The following is a 23,816-nucleotide window of genomic DNA, read 5'->3' on the forward strand; positions in this document are numbered from 1 at the left end:
CTTAGTCTGCTCTATTTCCCCTCTACATCAAATGCCTTTGCTGAAAATAGCCGATCTACAAGCTCACAACGCCTCGCAGCGTGAGGCGTTGTGAGCATGTAGATCTGCTATTTTTGGCTAAAGTTCTCATCATATGGACATAGTGTTCAAGTGGTTAATATAAAAAAAGGAGAAAAAAGTAGTAACTCTGAGGACCCCCTAGGGGTCCCGGACCCCCTGTTGAAGACCCTTGCTCTATGGCCTTAGTTTTATTTGACTGATCAACACTTGATCACACTGTTCTAACGATGATTCTGCATAAGCCCCATGATCAGCGTGTTTTGAGTTATTCGAGAAAGTTATGCCTCAGCGCAATCGGAGCGTTTCCAGAACAGGTTTGGAGGTTGCCACTGACGTTACACGTACACAGTGATTTACGACTGTGCCTGCCCTTGACCTACTTGCGAGACCAACTTCAGGGATGCTGAGTAGAGGCTGTGTGTGTGTTTATTCTTGGGCAAACATTACATAAAGCAGAGATGAATGGGCGCTAAGGAGGAGGTGTTTACCAAGATGTAGCTGGTTCCTGAAGCGTCTTTATTCTGTGCATGTTATAACAGGCGAACCTTCTGCAAAAATAGCAGCTCTACATGCTCACGATGTGTCATCGTAGCGCAAAGCATTGTGAGCTTGTATATCAGCAACTTTTGGCAGAGATTTGGTGTAGAGGGGGGGGAAAGGAGGGGACCGTTTAAGTGGCTGGGATTCATGCAGTTAGGGCTGGGTGATAATGACAAAATCAAATAAATACATTTTGACTACCCGTGATATTGATAGTTTGATGTAAATGTGGGGTTTGTCTGTTGCTTTCAAGAAGATTTTGAGAAATTATTAGTAATGTCGATACTGCATGATGGGTATATAACTGTATGTGTATGTAGATACATTGTTGGTAATTTTACACTGAACATATTCAGAAAATTGTTTTTTAACACAACGGAAGCCAAGGTTTCTAACATTTCTAGCTGTTGCTGGTGCCGCCGTTCACTTACGCTTTATTTTGAAGAGCCTCGGAAGCTTTGTGCGTGGGCACGTGAGTGTCCGCTGACGATTGAGGAAGATAATCCATTTGTTTACAAATGCTCGCGAAACTAAAATCCAAACCGGGGCCGACCATCGCGGTAAAGTGTCGCCGTGAAAACAATCAGATCTCTGCTTCCCTGGCGTTCTTTGCACCTTATTCAGAGATAAAGCCCTTTTTATGTTTCAGCATAGAATGGAAGTCTATGCAGCCTAGATGCTCCATTTTGTTTCTGTGCGAGCCACGTTATGACGTATGGACCAGGGTCTTTCACAGGGAACACAACATGCACGCTGCACAGTTAACCCTTTGTCTCGTTTCTCAACGAGACAACTTAGTTTTGGCACAGTGACCTCCAGTGGCCGTATCTCGTTACTGAACGAGTTTGGCTCCATGGGTGTTAAGAGGGGTGGCTGTAGCTCAGGAGGTAGAGCGGGTTGGCCAGTGATCCGTGGGTTGGCGGTGCACATCCCGTCTCCTCGTGTCAACATGTCGAAGTGTCCTTGGGCAAGACACTGAACCCCTAGTTGCTCCCGGTGAGCTGGCTGGTGCCTTGCATGGTTTCCTCTGCCATCGGTGCAGCAAGAGCCGCTGATACAAACGACCTACGGCCTGGTCGCGACTTAGGCCACGACTTGGAGGTCGTAGGTCCCGGTTCTGGAGGTTTTGCGCGATCTCGGTCGTAATTCAGCGACCTGGGAAGTCCGCGATCGAAACTCTACGCTTGCTAAGGGAAGGGACGCGAGTTTAGAAACTCTACGCTTGCTAAGGGAAGGAGCGCCGCGATCGAAACTCTACGCTTGCTAAGGGAAGGGACGCGAGTTTAGAAACTCTACGCTTGCTAAGGGAAGGAGCGCTCGTTTTCAACAGCGTCGGCAGGTTAGCTACTCAGTGTCGGCAGGTTAGGGTTAGGGTTAGGGTTAGGGTTAGGGTTAGAGTTGGGGTTAGGGTTAAGGTTAGGGTTAGAGTTAGAGTTGGGGTTAGGGTTAAGGATAGGTTTTGGTGCACCTCGCGCGGTCCAAGTGACTACAATGGAGCGCTTCCTACCTCCGGTTCAGCCAATCACAAGCTTCAAAAGGTTGAATAGCGCTGCTGCTCTAGAATATTCTGCAAAAAGACCTTTTAAATACGACCGCGGACTTCCCAGGTCGCTGAACAACGGCCCGATCGCGCAACAACGGCCCGGGGACGACCGAGGTGGCGCAACCACGGCCGGGGGTCGCGAAACTAGACCGGCCGCGACCTAACAAGTATGTACCGCGAACTACGACCTCCAGAACCGGGACCTACGACCTCCAGGTCGTGGCCTAGGTCGCGACCAGGCCGTAGGTCGTTCGTATCAGCGGCTGTCTCTCCATCGGTGTGCGAATGGGTGAATGTAATGCACAAGGTAAAGCGCCTTGGATAAAGGCACTATATAAATTCTCCATTTACCATTTTAATGTAATTAAGACAATATTCAAGCTATATCACGATAACCTGACAGTTCTGGTACTCCGGATCTCCATATATGCCTAGTTGTTGGCATGTCGGTCGGATCAGTGGTTTTGGACAACCGCCGATCCGACAGACTTCACACCAGGCAAACACTCTCCCTCGGGGCCTCAGCGATACACGTTAGAGCGCGATATCACCAGTGACACCAGCCAGATTATATAACTGTTTGCAGGGGTGTCGCACCAAATTCTGGGCCCTGGGTACTTTAACTTTTGAAAAATAGCAGATATACAAGCTCACAGCTAGGCACCGATTGCTGCGCTGCGAGCTTGTAGGTCTACTATTTATTTTTATTTTTATCATGAACATTTGTGCATGTCTTTGAATATTTCAAATCCTTCTATGTTTCTGGTGGTGCTCAAACCTTTTCATGTGAAAATGATATCGGACCTCCATCTCAAAATATTTAGTTCCAGGGACGCCCCAGCAGCAAAATTTGAGTTTCAAATGTTCGCTTAAAAAATACATTATATTCAAGGATTTGCACACATTTTCAAGATAAAAAAAAAATAGCAGATCTACAAGCTCGCAGCGTGGCACTCGGTGCCGTGCTGTGAGCTTGTATATCTGCTATTTTTCAATAGCTAAAGTATATAAAATAATTCCAGGCCCCTCCACCTTGGGCCCTAGTAACTCAGTCCCACTTTTCCCCCCCTTGTGACGCCCCTGACTGTTTGTACGCCAGCATAGTCTACAAATATGGGCATGTTTTTTGTAACGCCCACCGTCGCCCCAAAGTTGACGCACAAGCAAATCTTAATATAGCATAGGATATCACCCAGATCTACGTGATGGGGTGGAGAAGAGGACAGAGTATCTTTTTAGGACACTATGAGACACAGTACAGTAGGTAGGCTATCATAATACTGTACCTCGCCATGAAACTGGCCCTATGCCTATTTCTCTATTTAGATTTGAAGTGGCAAACGCTTGAAAGCCTATTTTCTCAGGAGTGGTTTGGCCTCTCAAATATTCATAGCTTCATAAGTCTGATTCTCTTAAGTCATTCTCCTTTGAAGCCAGAGATCGCCTGTATAAGAGGAGCTGTAATAAATAGTCTTCCCTTCAGAGTCACCATGCTGAAAGATCTGTGTGAGGAAGTGGAATAGAAATTCTTCGCTTCGATGTCATACCATGCTGAAGTCTGGGGAGAAACTCGCATGAAACGGTGTCAAGCTTCCATTGACTTCAATTGTCTGGTCGACGTCTCTCTCGGCCGTGTCTGTCTGTGATTCTGAGGCGACGGTTTGGGTTGCTTCTTGCTGGAAGTCCCTCCTAAGAGGCTGTCAAAAAAGGCTCCCAAAAACACGTTCCCTGTGGACTGCTCCCTGTTGAGGACGGCCAATTAAAGTGCTGCCTTGTGGAAAGCACTGTGGCAGATGCTGAGCTCTCCTCCCAGACACACTTCTTGTAATCACAGAGGGAAAACAGTCAGCCTCCAGACTAACGTTTTACACTTGTTGTGGCAGTGCTGCTGCCACTAAGTTCCTCAGTCAGAGACAGTCACAGTAGCACATCATTTGCACATACAAACACACACCTGGGTGATAGGATCTCACCTATTTTGTGAACTATCTCATGTGAAAAAACAAAGTGAAAAGCTGTAATTAGATATATTTATGTTTTTCTTCTTTTTAATACTGGGTGCGTGTGTGCTTGCTTGCATGTGTGCTTGCATCTTTAACCACTGAACTGGTCAGTACCAAACGTCTTTTGCACACTGCTTTTCAACTTTAATTTCATAATGGAAGTCAATGGGGCTATGACCGTGGTGAAACCTTGTCCAATTTGGAATAATCGATGTCATAGATGACGTCACAGTCTCATCACATTAAGTCCAAGATCCACCGTTTTATGTGCTTTCTGAGATCCACGTAATTTAAGTAACGTAGCTTACTAATCAACTAAAATAACTTTGCTCTTGTTTAAAGTACATTATAACTACAGTCAGTAACTTATATTAACACTACATAACACAACACTCCCCTTTACAAAAACTCCCCAGATACTGTATACCGGTATACAATAATTTGTAATAATTTGTATGGCCTGGGCGAATCAGGTGTTCCTTGAAGTCTTCAGAAATAGGCCTTTCAGTGCTGATAGTAATAAGGCCCTCCGCTGTGTTAGAGTGGAATCTCTGATGTCTGGTAGCTCTTTCACACACAGCAGAGGGTACTGGGAGGACTGGTATTAAGAGGAACAGGATGTTCTTCAGGATTACTGTTCTGGCTGTGCCTGTTGTTTGTCTAAGTCTGAATCCTGTTTCTGATGGGTCTGATCTATCCTCTAACCTTTTTCTTAAAGAGAAACATTCTTAAAGTTTTGTGACTAGGAATGATAACCTACAGTACCTAAAACCTGAATGCTCCATGTTGCTACCTTACACAGCCGTGCAAGAGGGAGCAGGAAATGCTGCAAGTGCGTAGTTCGGGCACCCGCTGGCCTAGCGGTTCAGGCGTATACCACATATAGGCTCTGTGCAGCCTGTTTGTGTCGTGGGTTCAAATCCCGTTCCCGATGACCATTGCTTTGTGTCACCAAGAGGTAAATAGCAAGAGGCGACAATTCCGGTTTACTTCCCGTATCCGCATAATGTAGGTTGACACCTTTTTAGGTGGCAGAAGTAGGTTTAGAGTATCCATTTCCAAAGGGAGAGTGAACTGAACTAAATATTAAACCCGATCGCCACAAGCCACATAATATTCCCAACATTTTCATACTAAAATGGCTTGTTTCAGAGACATAAATTAGGAGAAAATCAACTTTATTATCGACTTTTCTCTATCCCAGCTTTCTCGCGGGATCTAGAACCAGTAAACAGGACGTTCGTGAGATTTGCCGTCAGATGCCAGCGTCCACTTAGGAGGCTTTGTGTAGGCTTTGTGTACCATGTCGCACTTCAGGTTGCACTATTGGTTTATTAAAAACTCCCCTTCTTTCTCTCCCTGTTTCCTGTCTATCTCTACTAACACTATCAATAAAAGCAGAAAGAAAAGGGTGTAGTTCATAGGAGGATAGTAAACTGTGTCTATAATGTGGATATAATAAATAATAACAACTAGTCCATATTCAGTGAAGCCAGATCATGGCTGGTCGTCATTTCATCCTGACAACCAACCAATAAAACCATGCCATTGACATCCATCCAAGCAATGGGACCGTGTCTAAAGATCCCATAGCCCATGACAGAAATGCTAATGAACAGCTTCAATTTCGCTCCCAGTCCCTGCATATGCCAATGGTCAATACACATGTGCAATTTTTGATTGATTGGTCTGATTGACTGAGGAGTTTTGTTCATTCATAGTGAGATAAATGGATATTATTATTATTATTATTATTATTATTAAAACAAATGACAGATTTACGGTCGCACTTGCCACCGAATTGCTATCAATGTGGAGCCCTGGACCACAACTGGTATGTCTATACCAGGGGTTTTAAAAGTGGGTGACGGGGCACCCTGGGGTGCCGTGATGCCAGTCCAGGGGTGCTGCGAGATCATTTGATAATATTTGGAATTTATCAATATCACTACCTGATTTGCACTTTACTTGATGAGTTCTTTTTCCATCTACGACAACTCTCTTCACCAAAACTAGCAGATCTACAAGCTCACAACGCGTCACGTTGTAACGCGTTGTGAGCTTGTAGATCGGCTATTTTTGGTGAACCTTCCCCCCAGAATAGGCATGCTGGGGTTCAAGTGGTTAAACGTCAAGTATAACGTTATTCTCAGTCAGTTCTGATGGAAACGGATATTTCTCCAATAGGATGCAAGATTCTAAAAATGAACAGTGTAATTCAGGGGTGCCGTGGATGAAAAAGTTATTTACAGGGGTGCCCTGAGTCAAAAAAAAAGTTTGAAAACCCCTGGTCTATACAATCACGGGTGCTGCTTGGAATTCTGGGGCACCATGTATGGCAGCATATCCTACCGGAGCCCCAGCATTTACATATTAATCAATAACATCAATACATCCTGGCATATTTGAGCGCCCCCTCGTCAGACCAGGGCCCGCTCTATGCTATGCAACGTCCCCACCAACATTCACAGAGGGAATCACAGCAGACCGTCTGGCTGGTCTCATGTGTCTCTCCCTGCCTGGAGTAGCTTACCCATTCAGGCCTAGAATTATTGAATGCTTTAACCAGTGAAAAATAGCAGATATACAAGCTCACAGCGCGGCACCGAGTGCCGCGCTGCGAGCTTGTAGATCTGCTATTTTTTTTAAAAAGTCGTGAAAATGTGTGCGAATCTTTGACTATATGTATTTTCAAAGCGAACATTTGTAACTCAAATTTTGCTTCTGGGCGGTCCCTGGAACTAAATATTTTTAGATGGGGGTCCATGGCCAAATACATATAATTTTGGGGGTCCTTCACATGAAAAGGTTTGAGAACCACTAACATAGTAGTCTCTCAAGAACAGACTAACTGAGCTCCAGTTAAGTGAAAAGGACCTTTTCTTTGACGATGGCTATAGCCAGATTGCTGACATAGAAACATAGGTTTTTCAAAAAACCTTAGAAGGATTCAAAAGACACTTATAGAATCGGGTCAAAATTCTAATTTTCACGATTTTTCAAAAATAGCAGATCTACAAGCTCGCAGCGCGGCACTCGGTGCCGCGCTGTGAGCTTGTATATCTGCTATTTTTCAATAGTTAAAGCATAAAATAATGATTCACAATAGTGTACCCGTTCTGAATGGGTTAACTGGTGTCTGATGTGTTCACTTGTTGGCTTGCTGTGAGGCATCACTTTGGTACCACTTTTGGTGGCAGAATCGCAGGCGTGACTCAAAAGTGAAACACCAGCAGGCTCACTTTTTAATTGCTCCTATGCGGTGTGTTGGCGCGACGTTGTGATACTGTGTTGGTAGCAGAAGAGAAAACAAGGGTAACTCTCAGAAAAATACTTCCTTGAGAATGTATTTCATTGCTAAACACTTAACCACTTAAGCCATATATAATGGCCGATACACGCTCTTCTATTTTGAAACTAATTTTGAAATAATGGCATTCCCAAAACCGGAACACCACTGTTGTAAGCAGGAGGACAATCGATAAATGTCTATGATACTACTGGATTATTGCTATGCAAAAGGCCTGGTTGCTACGACTCTCAAAGTTCTGTGCCTTCACAGAGATAAAAAAGAAAAAGAAAAACGTCTGGTATTAATTATTTAAAAGACATCTGTGGTATTTCGGTACAGAAAAGTGCTTGTTGAAGTATGCCAAGTTCACTGTAGAAAGACAAAAATGTTGAAAATGTTGTAGCCTCCCCTGTCTACCCTGTGCTATTTAGTACGTTATCAAATGGAAATTTAGTTCTTTTTACATTTTTCACTTTTCACAACGTTCTTCACAACAACAGTGCTGACATGGAGGAAAACATGTTTTGCTACTTCAATAACACATTCATCTGTATCGCTAGGGACGCTTCACAAACATCCTTTCATTCACAGCTTCAATTGTGAGCGCTTAAATATCCTCGCCTTTTATTCTGCCATTCTCTTTTCGGCAAGCAACAAGCAACTCACCTCCATCCCCAACTCGACCTTGTAAAGTCTAAATTGTCTAGAGTTGAGGAGGAATGAGGTTCATCTGCAGTGCCAGCACGAGCGACTAGACTCCAGGGTTCTCTATTAAAAGCTAATATTAAACGTTAAACGTTAAAAAAAAAAAATGTTTTTTTTTTTTTTTTTTGCAACAACTTCATCTCTCCTTAATTGAAATGGCTATTGTCAACTACTAGACCGATTGGACTCCATATACAGTATGTGCATTTGCCATCACCCACTCACTCACTCACTCACTAGGCAGTTTTAATATAGGATCTGGTTTGGGGGATCCACAGATCCGTCTCACTTCCCGCATTACTGCCTTGGGTCAGATTTCACGTTCTTCATAAGTTTCAAGTTTATATACCATTACATTGTCCGTGTCAGTTTTTGTGACGGTTTTTGTGACTTCACAGCACACGCATAGGGGCATGAGCTGTGATTGGTCTACTTTTGACAGGACAAACAGACATAGATACTGTACAACAGGGGGTCCGGGACCCTTAGGGGGTCCTCAGAGTCACTACAGGGGTCCTCCAAATCTTTATGTGACAAGAATAGCTGATCTACAAGCTCACAACACCTCGCACTGCGAGGCATGTGAGCTTTGACAAAGAGCTTTGGTGTAGAGGGGAAAAAGAGCAGACTAATTACAGAGTGAAAGGTCAAGTTTATTATGTATTATTGACAGTTCAATCTGAAAACCCAAATTGACACGAATCCAAAATAACCTGATGATTGTGCCGTCAAATAATGAAACTATATGGTATCTACAGTATGAAAAGGTTGTGGGGTCCCTGCTTCATCTCTCTCTCAACTAAGGGGTCCTTGGCCTGAAAACGTTGAAGACCCCTGCTGTACAGAACGCACATGCGGATGCCAAAAAAAATAAACGCTAGCTGTTCTATAACAGCATAAGGGACAAGACATACAGTAAGAGGAGTGAGTCAGTCACTTATACAAATTAGAATTCAGTGCAGTGCAGGTACCATGATGCACCATTCTCAAGAAAAGTGAGAGTATATGGCCTGTGGCCATCAGTGTCAGCAGGTGGCTGTCACTATATAGAGGTCCTGGAATTTAATCCAGCGAGACAGAAAACCGGTGTCATTTGGATGCCTTGCAGCCATGAATGCAGTTGGAATCCAGTACAGGCTAGAAGTCTGATATTTGGAACGGAGCTGTCCATGGTGCTGGAATAAATGCAAAGCCCGTTTTACAGACAGTGAAGGTGCAATGCAGTTGATACATTTATATCCAAACATGTAACAGTTTATTTAAAGCAGGGGTCTTCAACAGGGGGGTTTCGGCCAAGAGGTTTGGTGTAGAGGGGAAAAAGAGCAGACCGAGTACAGAGTGAAAGGTCAAGTTTATTAAGTATTGACGGTTTATGTGGTTAAATATCTAAAAACACAAATTGACTAAAAAAAAAACACTGATCATGCTGTCAAACAATGAAACGATATGGAATCTATGAAAAGGTTGTGGGGGTCCCTGCTTCATCTCTCTCTCAGCTAAGGGGTCCTTGGCCTGAAAACGTTGAAGACCCCTGATTTAAAGTATAAATCTGTCATGAAAGCTACATTTGTAATGCGTTTGAGTATATCTGCACAGTAAAATCATTGTTTACTTGGTATCCAAGTTTCTTTGAGGCACTGCATTGTTTTTAAACTCTATGAGAGAGAACAAATTGAACCAAATTGATTTGATCCCTCACGGCAGTGGTCTGGCCACGGACCTCATCAGAAAATACTTTGTGCCAGAAACTCCTATACAAGAGTTGTATTACATTTTTTGTATTGCACACCTACAGGCTTACAATGTGTCGCATCACTATTTTCAATCTGATATCTATCTATAAATGCGAGAAGTCTCTGCGTGTCTGCGTGTATGTAATCCGCGTATCTCGAGAACCGTTCGTCCCACCGGCTTCAGATTCGGCACGCGCGTTCCACGCCGCGGCACGGAGTGCAGTGCTGGGTCTCGACCCGACCCGACGCGCGGTTTTCCCGAACCGGCGCGAAACGTTCGGAATCTCCTTATGCGGGGTTGATTGTTGACATCAGGCTGTTCCGGAGGAAATCGGCGAAAGCTCTGACTCATTGTGACATCACTTCATAAAAGGCTCTGACATCACGTACGCCACATGAGTCAACAAAAAATCTCTGTGAGTGTGTATGTAATCTCTGTGAGTGTGTATGTATGTATGTAATCCGCGTATCTCGAGAACCGTTCGTCCCACCGGCACGCGCGTTCTCCATATATGGGCATAAAATGAATGCCCCCATATATGGGCATAAAATGGATTGCAGACAGACAGATACAGATATCTCCATATATGGCCATAAATGGACAGAGGCAAACAGATTGTCAAAGATCTCCATATATGGGCATAAAATGGACGCAGACAGACAGATAGATACAGATATCTCCATATATGGGCATAAATGGACACAGGCAAACAGATGTTCAAAACGGGTCCTATGACAACAGGTATAATGAGGTTTGCATTAAAGGGGGAACCGGCACTGTGTCTGCAACACAGTTGGAGCCACAGACAGATACTCCATATATGGGCATAAAATGGACGCAGATAGACAGATATCTCCATATATGGGCATAAAATGGACCCAGAACTATAACTGCAGTAATCTCCATATATGGACATAAAATGGACGCCGACAGACAGACAGACAGATACAGATATCTCCATATATGGGCATAAATGGACACAGGCAGACAGATGGTCAAAACGGGTCCTATGAAAACAGGTATAATGGGGTTTGCATTAAAGGGCGGGGCATTCATTCCCTATTTACATTGTTCCGAGTTGGCCAGGTCGCCGACTAGACGCTGGGCCGCCCGAAGGGCGGCCCAGCTTCTAGTACAGTATAAGTAGTTAAGACGCCTCAGGGCAACAAGCGACCTCGTCGCGCCATGTCTTGGCCATCTGGCCAAAGGGATTTGGCCAGATGGCCAAATAAGGGATCTCCATATATGGGCATAAAAGTGATTTGGTTCCCCTGGCATCACAGGGATCTCCATATCTCCATATATGGGCATAAAGGGGATTTGGTTCCCCTGACATCACAGGGATCTCCATATCTCCATATAAAGGTGATATGGTTCCCCTGGCATTACAGGGATCTCCATATATGGCAATAAAAGGGATTTGGTTCCCATGATATCACAGTGATGTCAGACAGTGTCAGGTGTTACCCGTCCGTTGAGGGAGCCTTGTACAAAATCTTGTTTAATCGTTAATACAGAGTTTCATTGCAGAACTCAATTTAACCCTGCATTTTGGTCTAAATCAGTAGTTCTCAATCTTTAAAATGTCAAGGTCTCCACTTAACTCTGACAGTATACAAATGAAATTGGATTTGTATACTGTCAGACTTACATACTTATAAAGTTCAATTTAGACCTCCCAAAAGTAACCCAGAGAGACTAGTTTTTATCAAGTAACTTGAAAAATAACCATAAAAACCAACGTGAAAAAGAATCGTGATAATATTGTGTATCGTGATACAGCTTGGGAAAATATTGTGATATTGTATTTTTCCATATCGCCCACCCCTAGCCTAATGAACACTAGTCTCCATCTAGCAACTCTTTCTCACCTTCTCGTTGGTTCCCTCCCTGCAGACAGCAACTTCCTGCTGGGCAACGCCCAGGGCCACCGCGGCTACCCCATCGTCTACTGCTCCGACGGCTTCCTGGAGCTGACGGGCTACGTGCGCACCGAGGTGATGCAGAAGAACTGCAGCTGCCGCTTCCTGTATGGCTGCGACACCAGCGAGCACGTGGCCCAGCAGATGGAGAAGGCCATGGAGAGCCGGGAGGAGTTCCAGGCCGAGGTCCACTTCTACAAGAAGAACGGTGAGCAGTGTTGTTTTTGACAGCAAATTTTGATTTAGTTTTAGTCATACATAGTCTTTTGAATAAAATGTCTTTTAGTTTTAGTCATAATTTAGTCACCGGAAAAGTTTTAGTTTTAGTCTAATTTTAGTCGACTAATCATAAGATTTTAGATCTAAATCTACAGTTGATTTAGTCAACTGAAATGTATTTTGGCAGGCCTTGATGGTATCGTAATGGCTGATTTTTCACTTGGTTGTGTGCTTGATGCGTTGTGAGCTTGTAGATCTGCTATTTTCAGCACGCAACATCTGTGAGCAACCAAACATAAAATGTCTCTCTTCTCCACTAGTCCCTCCATAATGTTTTAGTTTTTATTTTGTTGACGAAATTGTCAATATATTTAGTATTAGTTTTAGTCATCACAGCTTAGTTTTTATTTCGTTTTTATTTCGTTTTCGTCAGTGAAAGAAACGCAGTCGACAAACATTTTCCGTCATAGTTTTAGTCGACAAAATCAACACTGACGGTGAGGGGGATGAACATGGGGAACACAAACCCCAGTGCAGGGGTCTTCAACAGGGGGTCCGGGACCCCTAGCAGGGGGTCCTCAGAGTCACTACAGGGGGTCCTTCAAATCTTTGTGTGATAGAAACCTTTTTTCTCTTTTATATTAACCACTTGAACCCTGACGTCCATATTCGGAGAACTTTAGCCGAAAATAGCCGATCTACAAGCTCACAACGCCTCGCAGCAGAGGTTTGGTGTAGAGGGGAAAAAAGAGGGGAAAAAAAGAGCACACAGAGTGAAAGGTCAAGTGTATTAAGTATTGACGGTTCAAGTGGTTACATATCTGATAACATAAATTGACATGAATCCAAAATACACTGATGATTGTGTTGTCAAACGATGAAACTATATGTAATCTGGGGGTCCCTGCTTCATCTCTTTCTCAGCTAAGGGGTGCTTGGCCTGAAAACGTTGAAGACACCTGAACTAGTGTTTACTGTAGCAATGAAGTTCCAATCAGAAGTAGGGAAGAATTTATTTGTAGATTACATTTTTTACATTTTGAACCAGTTCTAAATTTCAAGGAAATCTGGGGTTTGGAGGGAGTTGGTGAAGTGGGAGATTTTTTTTACCCCATCAGATCTACAAGCTCACAATGTGTGACGTTGCAGCGTGTTATGTTGGGCTATTTACGATGAAGAGATTTGGTGTAGAGAGAAAAATAGAGATGAATCGCCATCCCCTTTGGTTTGCTTTTTTAAATCTGTGCCTCTTTGGCACAGGGCCGGTGTTCATTCATTTGTCTGTATGTCTGACTGTTTGCAAGAAATCTCTAAAAGTTATAAACATATTTGCCCAAAGTTTTAAAAATGTCTCCACAAGGAGCCTTGATTTGGCTCCTGCATTGGCAGCGCCCGTGGGACGGACTCACCTCCGCTTGGCAAACTTTTTCGAATGTTATTAATAACTTTTAAGATGTAGTATAATACTCCGACATACAGTGTAGTATTTTAGACCATGCTGAAATCTTGTTTTATTGTAAAACCGTTTTAGGTTGTGAGATTGACTCACAACGCTGAGTTTATTTGCACAGTTGACCAATCCGGTCTGATTGGTAATCCACACAGGGTCTGCTGTGAAACGACAATCACGATAAAGCTACCAAAGGCAGGCAGAGCAATGGAAAGAGAATCTGTACTGTATATTGATGTAATGTAAACTGCCTGCATCACATACAGTGCAGTATGTCAAGGATTTACGCAAAACACATGTACCGTAGCCTATGTGTCATCAGCACTCATGATGGACCATGATTGATTGATTGAAGACTTTATTAGCATTTTACAATAGAAAAAAGTACAGTTTCATGACAGCACAAATCACTGGTACAAGATCAACTAAAAGGAGATCCTAGTAAGCTTTACGGCTTATTTACACAGGAACCACTGTTTATGTATCTCATATAACAATGAAAGACAGACGGATAGAAGATAGTACTTTACATAGGATAACATCAATTACAAAAGCAGAAAAAGGGGAGAAGAAAGTGGGGGGGTGGAAACATGGAGGCTAAGTCTATTTACAAGTCTTGATTAGCAGCCGCCTGCAGGTGACTTTTCAGACCAATTTTGAAGGAGGCTAAGGCTTGCGGAAGGGCGTTCCACATGTTGGTGTAGCTGGAGAACGAATGAGAGCCTTTTTTAGTGTTAAATCTAGGTTGAACATGATTATGATTAAGACGGAAATAAGCTCTTGGGCCTTATTGTGTTTTATCCTTTTTGTCAATACAAAAAAATCAATCAATAATGCAACATACAGTACAGTAACTTGTGTTTCTGTGTGGGTGTGGTTGGTTGCACGTGCGTGCATGCGTGTGTGTGCGTGCATGCGTGGGATTGTGTGTGTGTATGCAGTGCACGCGCTGCATTGTATTAAAGTAGCTTATAATTGGAAGTTAAACCCTTAACGAAATCCTTGTAAACTTAATGGAGCCCTAGCTATTGTCCTTGCCGTAAGTCATGTTCGGTAAGGAGACCACACAAGACTTCTTAAGCCTCTCTGATGGTCCGCTCAACAGAGAGCTAATGCTTCCCAATCCAATGGTGTGAACCAGTATGTCGCTAATTTTTCGGAGGGATTTACGGGGGCTCGTCCGGGAGGCTGTGAGTGCAGTGGGCAGGGGCGTCGCACCAAATTCTGGGCCCTGGGTACAAGGATTCACTGTGGGCCCCCCATGAATGTTCTAAACCATTTAGATTGGGAACACGTTATTAAGCGTTATTTTATTATTTATTATAATATTTTATTATATTATTATGCTTTAACTATTGAAAAATAGCAGATATACAAGCTCACAGCGAGCTTGTAGATCTGCTATTTTTGAAAAATCATGAAAATTTGTGCAAGTCTTTGAATATTTTTGACCAGATTATATAAATGTCTTCTAAAACCTTTTAGAAAAGGCTTTTTGAAAAACCTGTTTTTATGTCAGTGGTGCTCAAACTTTTTCACGTGAAGGACCCCCAAATTGATATGTATTTGGCCACGGACCCCCATCTCAAAATATTTAGCTCCAGGGACCCCCCAGAAGCCATATTTGAGTTACAAATGTTCGCTTGAAAAATACATATTCAAAGATTTGCACACATTTTCACGACTTTTCAAAAATAGCAGATCTACAAGCTTGCAGCAATGCAGCACGGTACTCGGTGCTGCCCTGCAAGCTTGTATATCTGCTATTTTTCAATAGTATAACTCCACCTTGGGCCCTAGTAACTCACTCCCCCCCCCCCCCCCTTTTTGTGACGCCCCTGGCAGTGGGAGAGCATTTGTATTCCTCCGGCTTGTTCCTGAGCCCGTCAACCCAGTAGAGCTGACTGCGGAGGGGCAGACGCACATGTAACACAAGCAGAAATGAAATCACTCACTTTGCATGCTCGCTCTCCAAACGGACTGCCTTGCTAACACGACGACACCACCTGTAACATCTTCTCTACCTCTCGTCTCCGTGGGTGCCACTCTCTTTCACTCTTAACACGCACATAAGCGCACTCACAGACATGCCGGGACAGGGCCGGAGACATGGAACAGATGTGCTGAGATGGAGCACATCTTGTGCTGTGCTGAGTACTTAATGAGCTCTCTGGGTCCATCGTTAACTCTCTCTCTCTCTCTCTCTCTCCCCCCTCTCCCATCTAAAAACCTGTAGTCATGCTCTATCTCACTCTGTCAAGTCGTTCCCCTCTCCCTCCTTTTGCCCTATCTCTATTTATTCTTTCCTCGTCTGTCTGTCTCTCTCTCTCTCTCTCTCTCTCTCTCTCTCTCTCTCTCTCTCTCTCTCTCTCTCTCTCTCTGATTCCAATCCTGGGGATCACTACCGTCTCTTTTAATATGGGCTGCACCCTTATCCCTGTCGTAGTACACTTGATCCCTGTCGTAGTACACTTGATCCCTGTCGTAGTACATGCAAGCACAAGATTATAGAAGACACATGTCTGTGTTATTGACATCTGTATTGACAAAATGCATAATGCATAAATATATTTGTACAAATCTATCAAAAGGATAAAACACAATAACAGGCTGTCTCCATGGTAACATGTCATTAGGTCGAACACCCTTTAGATCGACCACCAAACTCTAACCTAACCCTAACCCTAAACTGCGGGTGATTATCTAACCTGCCGACGCTGTTCGACCCAACGGGAGTTCGACCTATGGGTCCCCGTCTCCATGGCGGCTGTCCGTTTTAGCGTTGTCCAGGGGTCATCACCATGCTGGGTTGTGGTGGACATTTTTTTGTCAAAATTAAAAATTTTCCACAGACAAATGAGCGGACAATAATGTTACCAGAAACACATAAAGAGCTAGTCCTAATATACTGTACAGTACAGTGTTCAAGGGACCTTCAGGATTCCTTGAGGGTGGTATACAACTCTGTACGGGAGAGTATTTTTAGCAGGTCTTTCAGTCCGAGTGTATCAAAAAGGCAACTGGGTTAAGGCAGTGGAAGCTTGTGATTGGCTGCGCGAAGGTGCCAAAAGTCGGGGGGACGGAGATACACCTAACCCTAACCTCAGTAAAACTAACGTTGGTGAATGCTAACCTGCCAAAGCTGGTGAAATGCTAACCTGGTGAATGCTAACCTGGTCGGACCAACGGGAGGTTGTCTCCACCTTAACGAACACTACGCCCGAGGGCGTCGCAAGGGGTGGGAAAAGTGGGACTGAGTTACTATAGGGCTCAAGGTGGAGGGGCCTGGAATTATTTTATACTTTAGCTATTGAAAAATAGCAGATATACAAGCTCACAGCACAACTCGGTGCCGCGCTGCGAGCTTGTAGATCTGCTATTTTTTGCAACTGGGTTAAGGCAGTGGAAGCTTGTGATTGGCTGCGCAGAGGTGCCGAAAGTCGGGGGGACGGAAATACACCTAAACCTAAATATAACCTCAGTAAAACTAACGCTGGTGAATTCTAACCTGCCGACGCTGGTGAAATGCTAACCTGGTGAACGCTAACCTGGTCGGACCAACGGGAGGTTGTCTCCACCTTAACGAAGGTGCTTTTTTGATACACTCATCTGAAAGACCTGCAAACACTCTCCCAACTCTGTACACTCTCAGAGTAAAGTGTCATTCCCACCGGGCAATAAAGATAAAAGATACAAAAAATATATCTTTCTCAATTGAAGTGGGAATGACCCTTTATGGGGACATTGGGGGTCCTTGACAAGTCTAAAAACGTTGGGCCATATTCTCATAGTAAATCAGTGTCATACATATTGTGAAGAAAACCTGGACACTGACATTCAGTAGTTGGGTCTTATGATCAAAATAACATTATAATGTTATGCAAAAACTAAATCTAACATTTGCGCACGGACAAGGACAAATCTTTGCCACGGACACTTTTGTCTGTGTGTACAGACATATTGATGACACCTGGCGTGGCGTTGTCCCGTCTGTTCGTCCGTCCGTCCATCTGTCTAACACCCTTGCGAACGCAATATCTCAGGAATGCCTTGAGCGAATTTCATTGCATTTGGCATTAAATTGCAGCTGGTCTTCTTGGACTCTGTGATGAACTGAAGTAGGCGGTCAAAGGTAAAGGTCACGGTGACCTCATATCTCCCATCTGTTCGTTCTTTTCTCGAATGCAATATCTTAGTGTAGGAGTGCCTGTATGCCAATTTAATTGGCATACAAAGTCCACTTGGATTAAAGGATGAACTGTTTTTAGAAGTAGCTGGTCAAAGGTCAAGGTAACAAGGCTTTCATTAAATTCCTCCATTCACTACACTATTGAGTCTGGACAGACAAATGTAAACTGCAATCGGTTGGCAGAGACATACTGTACAATGATGCAGTATTTCTAGTATCTTCTTTTTATTTATTTATTTGTGTCACTCTTCATGATTTAATTCTTATCATTATCATTTAATTGTATTTTTTCCATTCGTTCAAATACTTAAACCATTCGGTTTAAGTATTTATAAGGTATAAATGGATAATTGTCCATATATTTCTCATACACTTGATGTTTTATTATAATCTTTTCATGTTCCAAACTCATCAGTAAAAGCCCACACGCCTTACATTGCACTTCAAGCAGCATCCGATCTTGGATAGATCAGCTCACGCTTGCGTCCTCAGTTGGTCCTCCAGATCTTTGTGTGATAGAAACATTTGTTATCCTTTTTTTATATGCATGCACTTGAACCCTATTGTGTCCATATGCTGGTACTGTAACTTTAGCCAAAAATAGCACATCTACAAGCTCACAACGCCTTGTGCTGCGAGGTGTTGTGAGCTTGTAGATCGGCTATTTTTGGCAAAGAGGTTTGGTGTAGTGGGGAAAAAGAGCAAACTAAGTACAGAGTGAAAGTTGACGGTTCAAGTGGTTAAATATCTGAAAACACAAATTGACATGAATCCAAAATACTGATGATTGTGCTGTCAAACGATGAAACTATGGAATCTATGAAAAGGTTGTGGTGGTCCCTGCTTCATCTCTCTCTCAACTAAGGGGTCCTTGGCCTGAAAACGTTGAAGACTTCTGTTTTAGAGAGAGAGAGAGTACAAGTGTAACATTATTGGTTACATTTGTACTCTCTCCGAGTTAAATTAACACCGTATTTGACCATATTGTTCCACTAACATGGACACTGCTGGTTCTGTTCACAGGGACTGCCTTCTGGTGTCTGCTGGACATCGTTCCCATAAAGAACGAGAAGGGAGAAATGGTCCTGTTCCTCTTCTCCTTCAAGGACATCACAGAAAAGCACGGTAAGGACACCACAGCAACCACACAGTAGGGTACGCCGCACGTAGAGGCTTTGAAATCCTTGCTCCCTCTCCCTTCTCTCCCCCCCCCCCGTCCCCCCCCCCCCCGTCCCCCCCCAAAAAAAAACCTCCTTTCATTCGCTCCGTTTTAGACATGATTTATAATTGGGCCCCATCTCCCTCCCTGGCCCCTGCATGCTTTCATGTTCGGGGCCCCTTTCTTGTTTGTCATTGTCAACCCTCCTCTACCTTGCAATGTGTTACAGTAGAGCTGGCATCCATTCATTGGAAGCAGGCAGTAGCTCTTTCCACATGGGCGGCGTGACGTGCCGATCCGGAGCCTGAGCACAATCTGTCACAAGATGCCAAACACTACGCCCGAGGGCGTCGCAAGGGGTGGGAAAAGTGGGACTGAGTTACTATAGGGCTCAAGGTGGAGGGGCCTGGAATTATTTGATACTTTCGCTATTGAAAAATAGCAGATATACAAGCTTGCAGCGCGGCACCGAGTGCCGCGCTGCAAGCTTGTAGATCTGCTATTTTTTTTTAAGTCGTGAAAATGTGTGCAAATCTTTGAATAATATGTATTTTTTAAGCGAACATTTGTATCTCAGATTGTGCTTCTGGGTTGTCCCTGGAACTAAATATTTTGAGACGGGGGTACATATCATTTTGGGGGTCCTTCACGTGAAAAATGTTTGAGCACCACTGACATAGAAACATTGGTTATTCAAACCAATATATTCAAAATATTCAAAGACTTGCACAAATGTTCATGATAAAAAAAATAGCGGATCTACAAGCTCGCTGTTAAACCCCCTCCCCCTATGAAGAACATTCATGGGGGCCCCGCAGTGAATCCTTGGCTTGTACCCAGGGCCCAGAATTTGGTGCGACGCCCCTGTTCTTCTGTAATGCAGTTGAATGGAAGTCCAGGTGCTGAACGTTTCACTGAAGGGCTGTGCTTTTTCCTCCTCAGCTGTGAGATTTCAGCAGGCACAGCTTGTTAGGTGTATGAAAGGGCAAACTAAAGACTCGTCTTAGCGGAGGGAAGAGAAAAGCCTGACCTTGACCCTCATCCGAATATAGCGTGATTTATGATAACGGCACAGAACAGAAACCTCTATAGCTACTGTAGTAACAGCATAGCCTATACAATATAGGCAGTGCTTGTACATTATTACGGCCACAGCCGCAGGTATGCCAGACTTTTTATATATGTTTCATAAAATAAAATGTATTGATTTAACCATAAAATAACCCCAGAACGTTTGGCCAAATAATAATAATGGTCACTGCTTCCACATCAAATAATGCATTTAATAATCAGAGCATGAACACATATTATAGGAGTAGTTCACCACTTTTCAACTTGTCTTCATATAATAGGTCCTCACTAATGTTCATGATAAAACATCACAATTTTTTTCTACTCGGTCCAAGTCTCCTAGGAGAGCTGTGGGAAGTTCAGAATCCATCGTATTGTGACATCATCATTTTCCACAAAAAAAAATGAATCAATATTTTTGAAAAAAATATTTAGATTTTTATTATCGCGAGAACAATGGCTTCCACTTTAAAATTGCAACTTTTCAGGAATAGAAAGCCTGCAGTTTCTATAAGATGGATTGGCAATCGATGATGTCACAAGACTATGGGTTTCTGACCCACCCACAGCCCTCCTTTGAGAAAAAAAAAAAAAAAAAAGAGAAAAGCTATTTTTGAGTGAGGACCAATTATATGAACATAGGTTGAAAAGTGGTGGAGTGCCCCTTTAACAATAGGATAACTATATAACTAAATAAGTATTATTTATGAACGATTCTGACATAATAAAAAAAAATAAGAAGAAGAAGAAGAAAAAGGAAGGGAGGCGTTTAGAAACTGCACTCTCTCTCTCTCTCTCTGGAGAGAGTGCTGGAAAGCTGAGTGAATAGTAAATAGATTAACCCATTTAGGCTTGGGAATATTGAATGCTTTAACTATTGAAAAACGTATTTTTTAAAGTTGTGAAAATGTGTGCAAATCTTTGAATATATGTATTTTCAAAGCGAACGTTTGTAACTCAGATTTTGCTTCTGGGTGGTCCCTGGAACGAAATATTTTGAGATGGGGGTCCGTGGCCAAATACATATCATTTTGGGGGTCCTTCACATGAAAAGGTTTGAGAACCACTGACATAGTAGTCTCTCAAGAACAGACTAACTGAGCTCCATTTAAATGAAAAGGACCTTTTCTTTGACGATGGCTATAGCCAGATTGCTGACATAGAAACATAGGTTTTTCAAAAAACCTTAGAAAGATTCAAAAGACACTAATAGAATCGGGTCAAAATTCTAATTACATTTTCAAGATTTTTCAAAAATAGCAGATCTACAAGCTCGCAGCGCGGCACTCGGTGCCGCGCTGTGAGCTTGTATATCTGCTATTTTTCAATAGTTAAAACATAAAATAATGATACACATAATGTGTACCCGTCCTGAATAGATTAAATAGAACGCATTGTATTGCATGTGCATTTGAGGTGTCGGAACACCATCTAGATTTCCCGGGGCGCACAGGGCAGGTTCCGAAGCGCATGGCTCCGGCCAGCTCCGACACAAATTAAGCCCATGAGAGAGAGAGAGAGAACTGCAGCCTGCTAAGATATACCATGTATCACAAAATATATCCCACAGCAATATCCATTTTAAATGAGGACAAATAGACTGTCACTTTTTTATTAATGCACTTCTGTCTCCTGCACACCTGCTTATATTTATAGAATTGTGTGTGTGTGTGTGTGTGTGTGTGTGTGTGTGTGTGTGTGTGTGTGTGTGTGTGTGTGTGTGCGTGTGCGTGCGCGTGTTTTAAATAATGGCTTTCATGAGTGTATGTCGTTGTTCGAGAGACCCTAACCAAAGACAATTTTCTGATATGATAGGGTGTTTTTGAATCTTGTACTGTATATGTAGACTCAACAAACTGAAAAAGCATATCCAAAAATATAAATTGTCTGAAAATAGAAATCTTTCTAATAACAAATTCTCAAAAAATTGGCCATTATGAATACAGTAAGACACGCAGTGGGCTATACTGTATAGTGATGCTGACAGATACACCAGCAATGAGCTTTGTGTTTCCTTGACCGACACTGACTGACTCCTCATATAATCCAGGGGTTTTCAAAGTGGTGACGGGGCACCCTGGGGTGCCGCGACGGCAGTCCACGGGTGCCGCGAGATAATTTAATACTATTTGGAATTTATTTGGACACTTGAAGAAATATTTAGTATCATTTTAAACTTGAAGTACAAAGTTATTTTCAGTCAGTTCTAACCAAAATGGCTATTATCTCAACGTCTTCCACGCAACACAATCACTAAAATATCGTCACTGTCAGGCAGAAACCTCTGTCGCACAAAACTAGTGAAAACAGCCGATCTACAAGCACACAACGCCTCGCATCCTACATTTTATAGGATGCGATACAAAAAAAAAAGATTTTGAACATACTAGGTTTCCACCCGGTTTCCACCCGACAACGACGATATTCTATAAATATAAGGTGCTGGGAGTGAAAATTATAATGTAGGGGTGCCTCGGATTAAAAGAATATTCATAGGGTGCCCTGAGACAAAAAAGTTTGAGAACCCCTGCTATAAACTCTGTCCCATGTGTGTGTGTGTGTGTGTGTGCGTCCGGCAGTCTCCGAGGACAAGAGGCGGAACAGGAAGAGCACTTCTCACTTCAGCCGGGCCCGGAGGCGGGGCCGCACCATGCTGTACCAGCTGACCAGCCAGTTCTCCAGAGGAGGCAAGAGAGAGGTCAACCTGGGCAGCGTGAGTACGGTACCAGTGGTGCAAAGCAGTGGTTCTCAACCTTTTTTCAGGTCCGCGACCCCCAAAGTAATCATATTTTAACCAGTGGCGTCAGTTCAGAAAAAGTTAAGGTATGGCAATTGGCAACATGACTGGTGTCTTGCACGCGCGCCTTCGCACACATGCAAGACACCAGTCATGTTGCCATACTTTTGTTTTAAGAAGTACATTCTATTTTTTCCCCCATTTCTACGTTTTTTTGGGCTGGATATGGCAGCCTGGAATGGTTGTTCAATTGCCGCTAAACTTACTTAGAATACAAGTGTGGAGAATATAATTATAATACCTTGTTAAAGTGACCATTTTGTTAAATTTAGCATTTGTAGTTATTTTACTGTAATTTAACAACATAATAACCAGCACAGATATACAAAGAGACATTCATGGATTTATATTTAAAAGTAACTTTTATTTTCCCCCCTGGACCCAGGGTATGGCAGCTGCATACCCCTGCCATACCCAATTGACACCCTTGATTTTAACTGGGGACCCCCCCACCCTACGAGCACTAAGAGTTGAGGCATTACATTTGGTATATAACGGTTCTATTGTGAAAATGGCAGATCTACTTTACATGCTCACGTTGCGAGGCGTTGTGAGCATGTACTGTAGATAGGCTATTTTCAAAATCTCTGCCTCTAATGTTAGACAATTTGTCCAAGGTTTAATTTGCCATTTTAGAGGTATTAAAAAGTCCTTAATTAGTTACTTTAGAAATGTGCAGATACCCTCTATCTATACACTTAAACTTTATGTTGGTTTGTTTACTGTCAAGAAAGAAAACAATGTTGCACATTAAGTTAATCATTGGGGGACGCCCCCGGGGGTCCTGACCCACAGGTTGAGAACCACTGGTGTAAAGGAACTAAGTACATTTACTGAAGTTCTGTACTTAAGTACCATTTTGAGGTATTAGTACTTTACTTGGGTATTTCCAATTTCCAATACTTTTACTTCTACATCTCAGAGGCAAATATTGTACTTTCGCTCTTTTCAAAGGGTACTTTTACACAATTGAGACATTCTTCATAACTAGTACTTTTACTTTTGGTACTTTAAGTACATTTTGATTCTTTTGTACTTTTACTCAAGCCCATTTTGAATATCAGACTTTTACTTGAATTCCTATATTGCAGCTTTGATACTTTTACTTAAGTAAAACATTTGAGTACTTTTT

General features: G+C 42.9%; 1 protein-coding gene across 1 annotated transcript in view; it reads left to right on the forward strand.

Moving 5' to 3' along the window:
- The window catches only part of LOC308302920 (voltage-gated delayed rectifier potassium channel KCNH4-like), a gene marked incomplete at its 3' end in the record, with an annotated part of 145,479 nt that overhangs the window by 21,467 nt on the left and 100,196 nt on the right, over nucleotides 1-23,816 (forward strand). The window contains 4 exon segments of the mRNA XM_080747238.1: nucleotides 11,774-12,007; nucleotides 18,681-18,785; nucleotides 18,788-18,807; nucleotides 22,475-22,600. Of these exon segments, the coding sequence (XP_080603364.1) occupies nucleotides 11,774-12,007; nucleotides 18,681-18,785; nucleotides 18,788-18,807; nucleotides 22,475-22,600 (485 nt within the window).

This window comes from Nannobrachium achirus (genome assembly GCF_963921795.1).
Source record: "Nannobrachium achirus genome assembly, chromosome: 18".
In the NCBI taxonomy this organism is placed as follows: Eukaryota; Metazoa; Chordata; class Actinopteri; order Myctophiformes; family Myctophidae; genus Nannobrachium; species Nannobrachium achirus.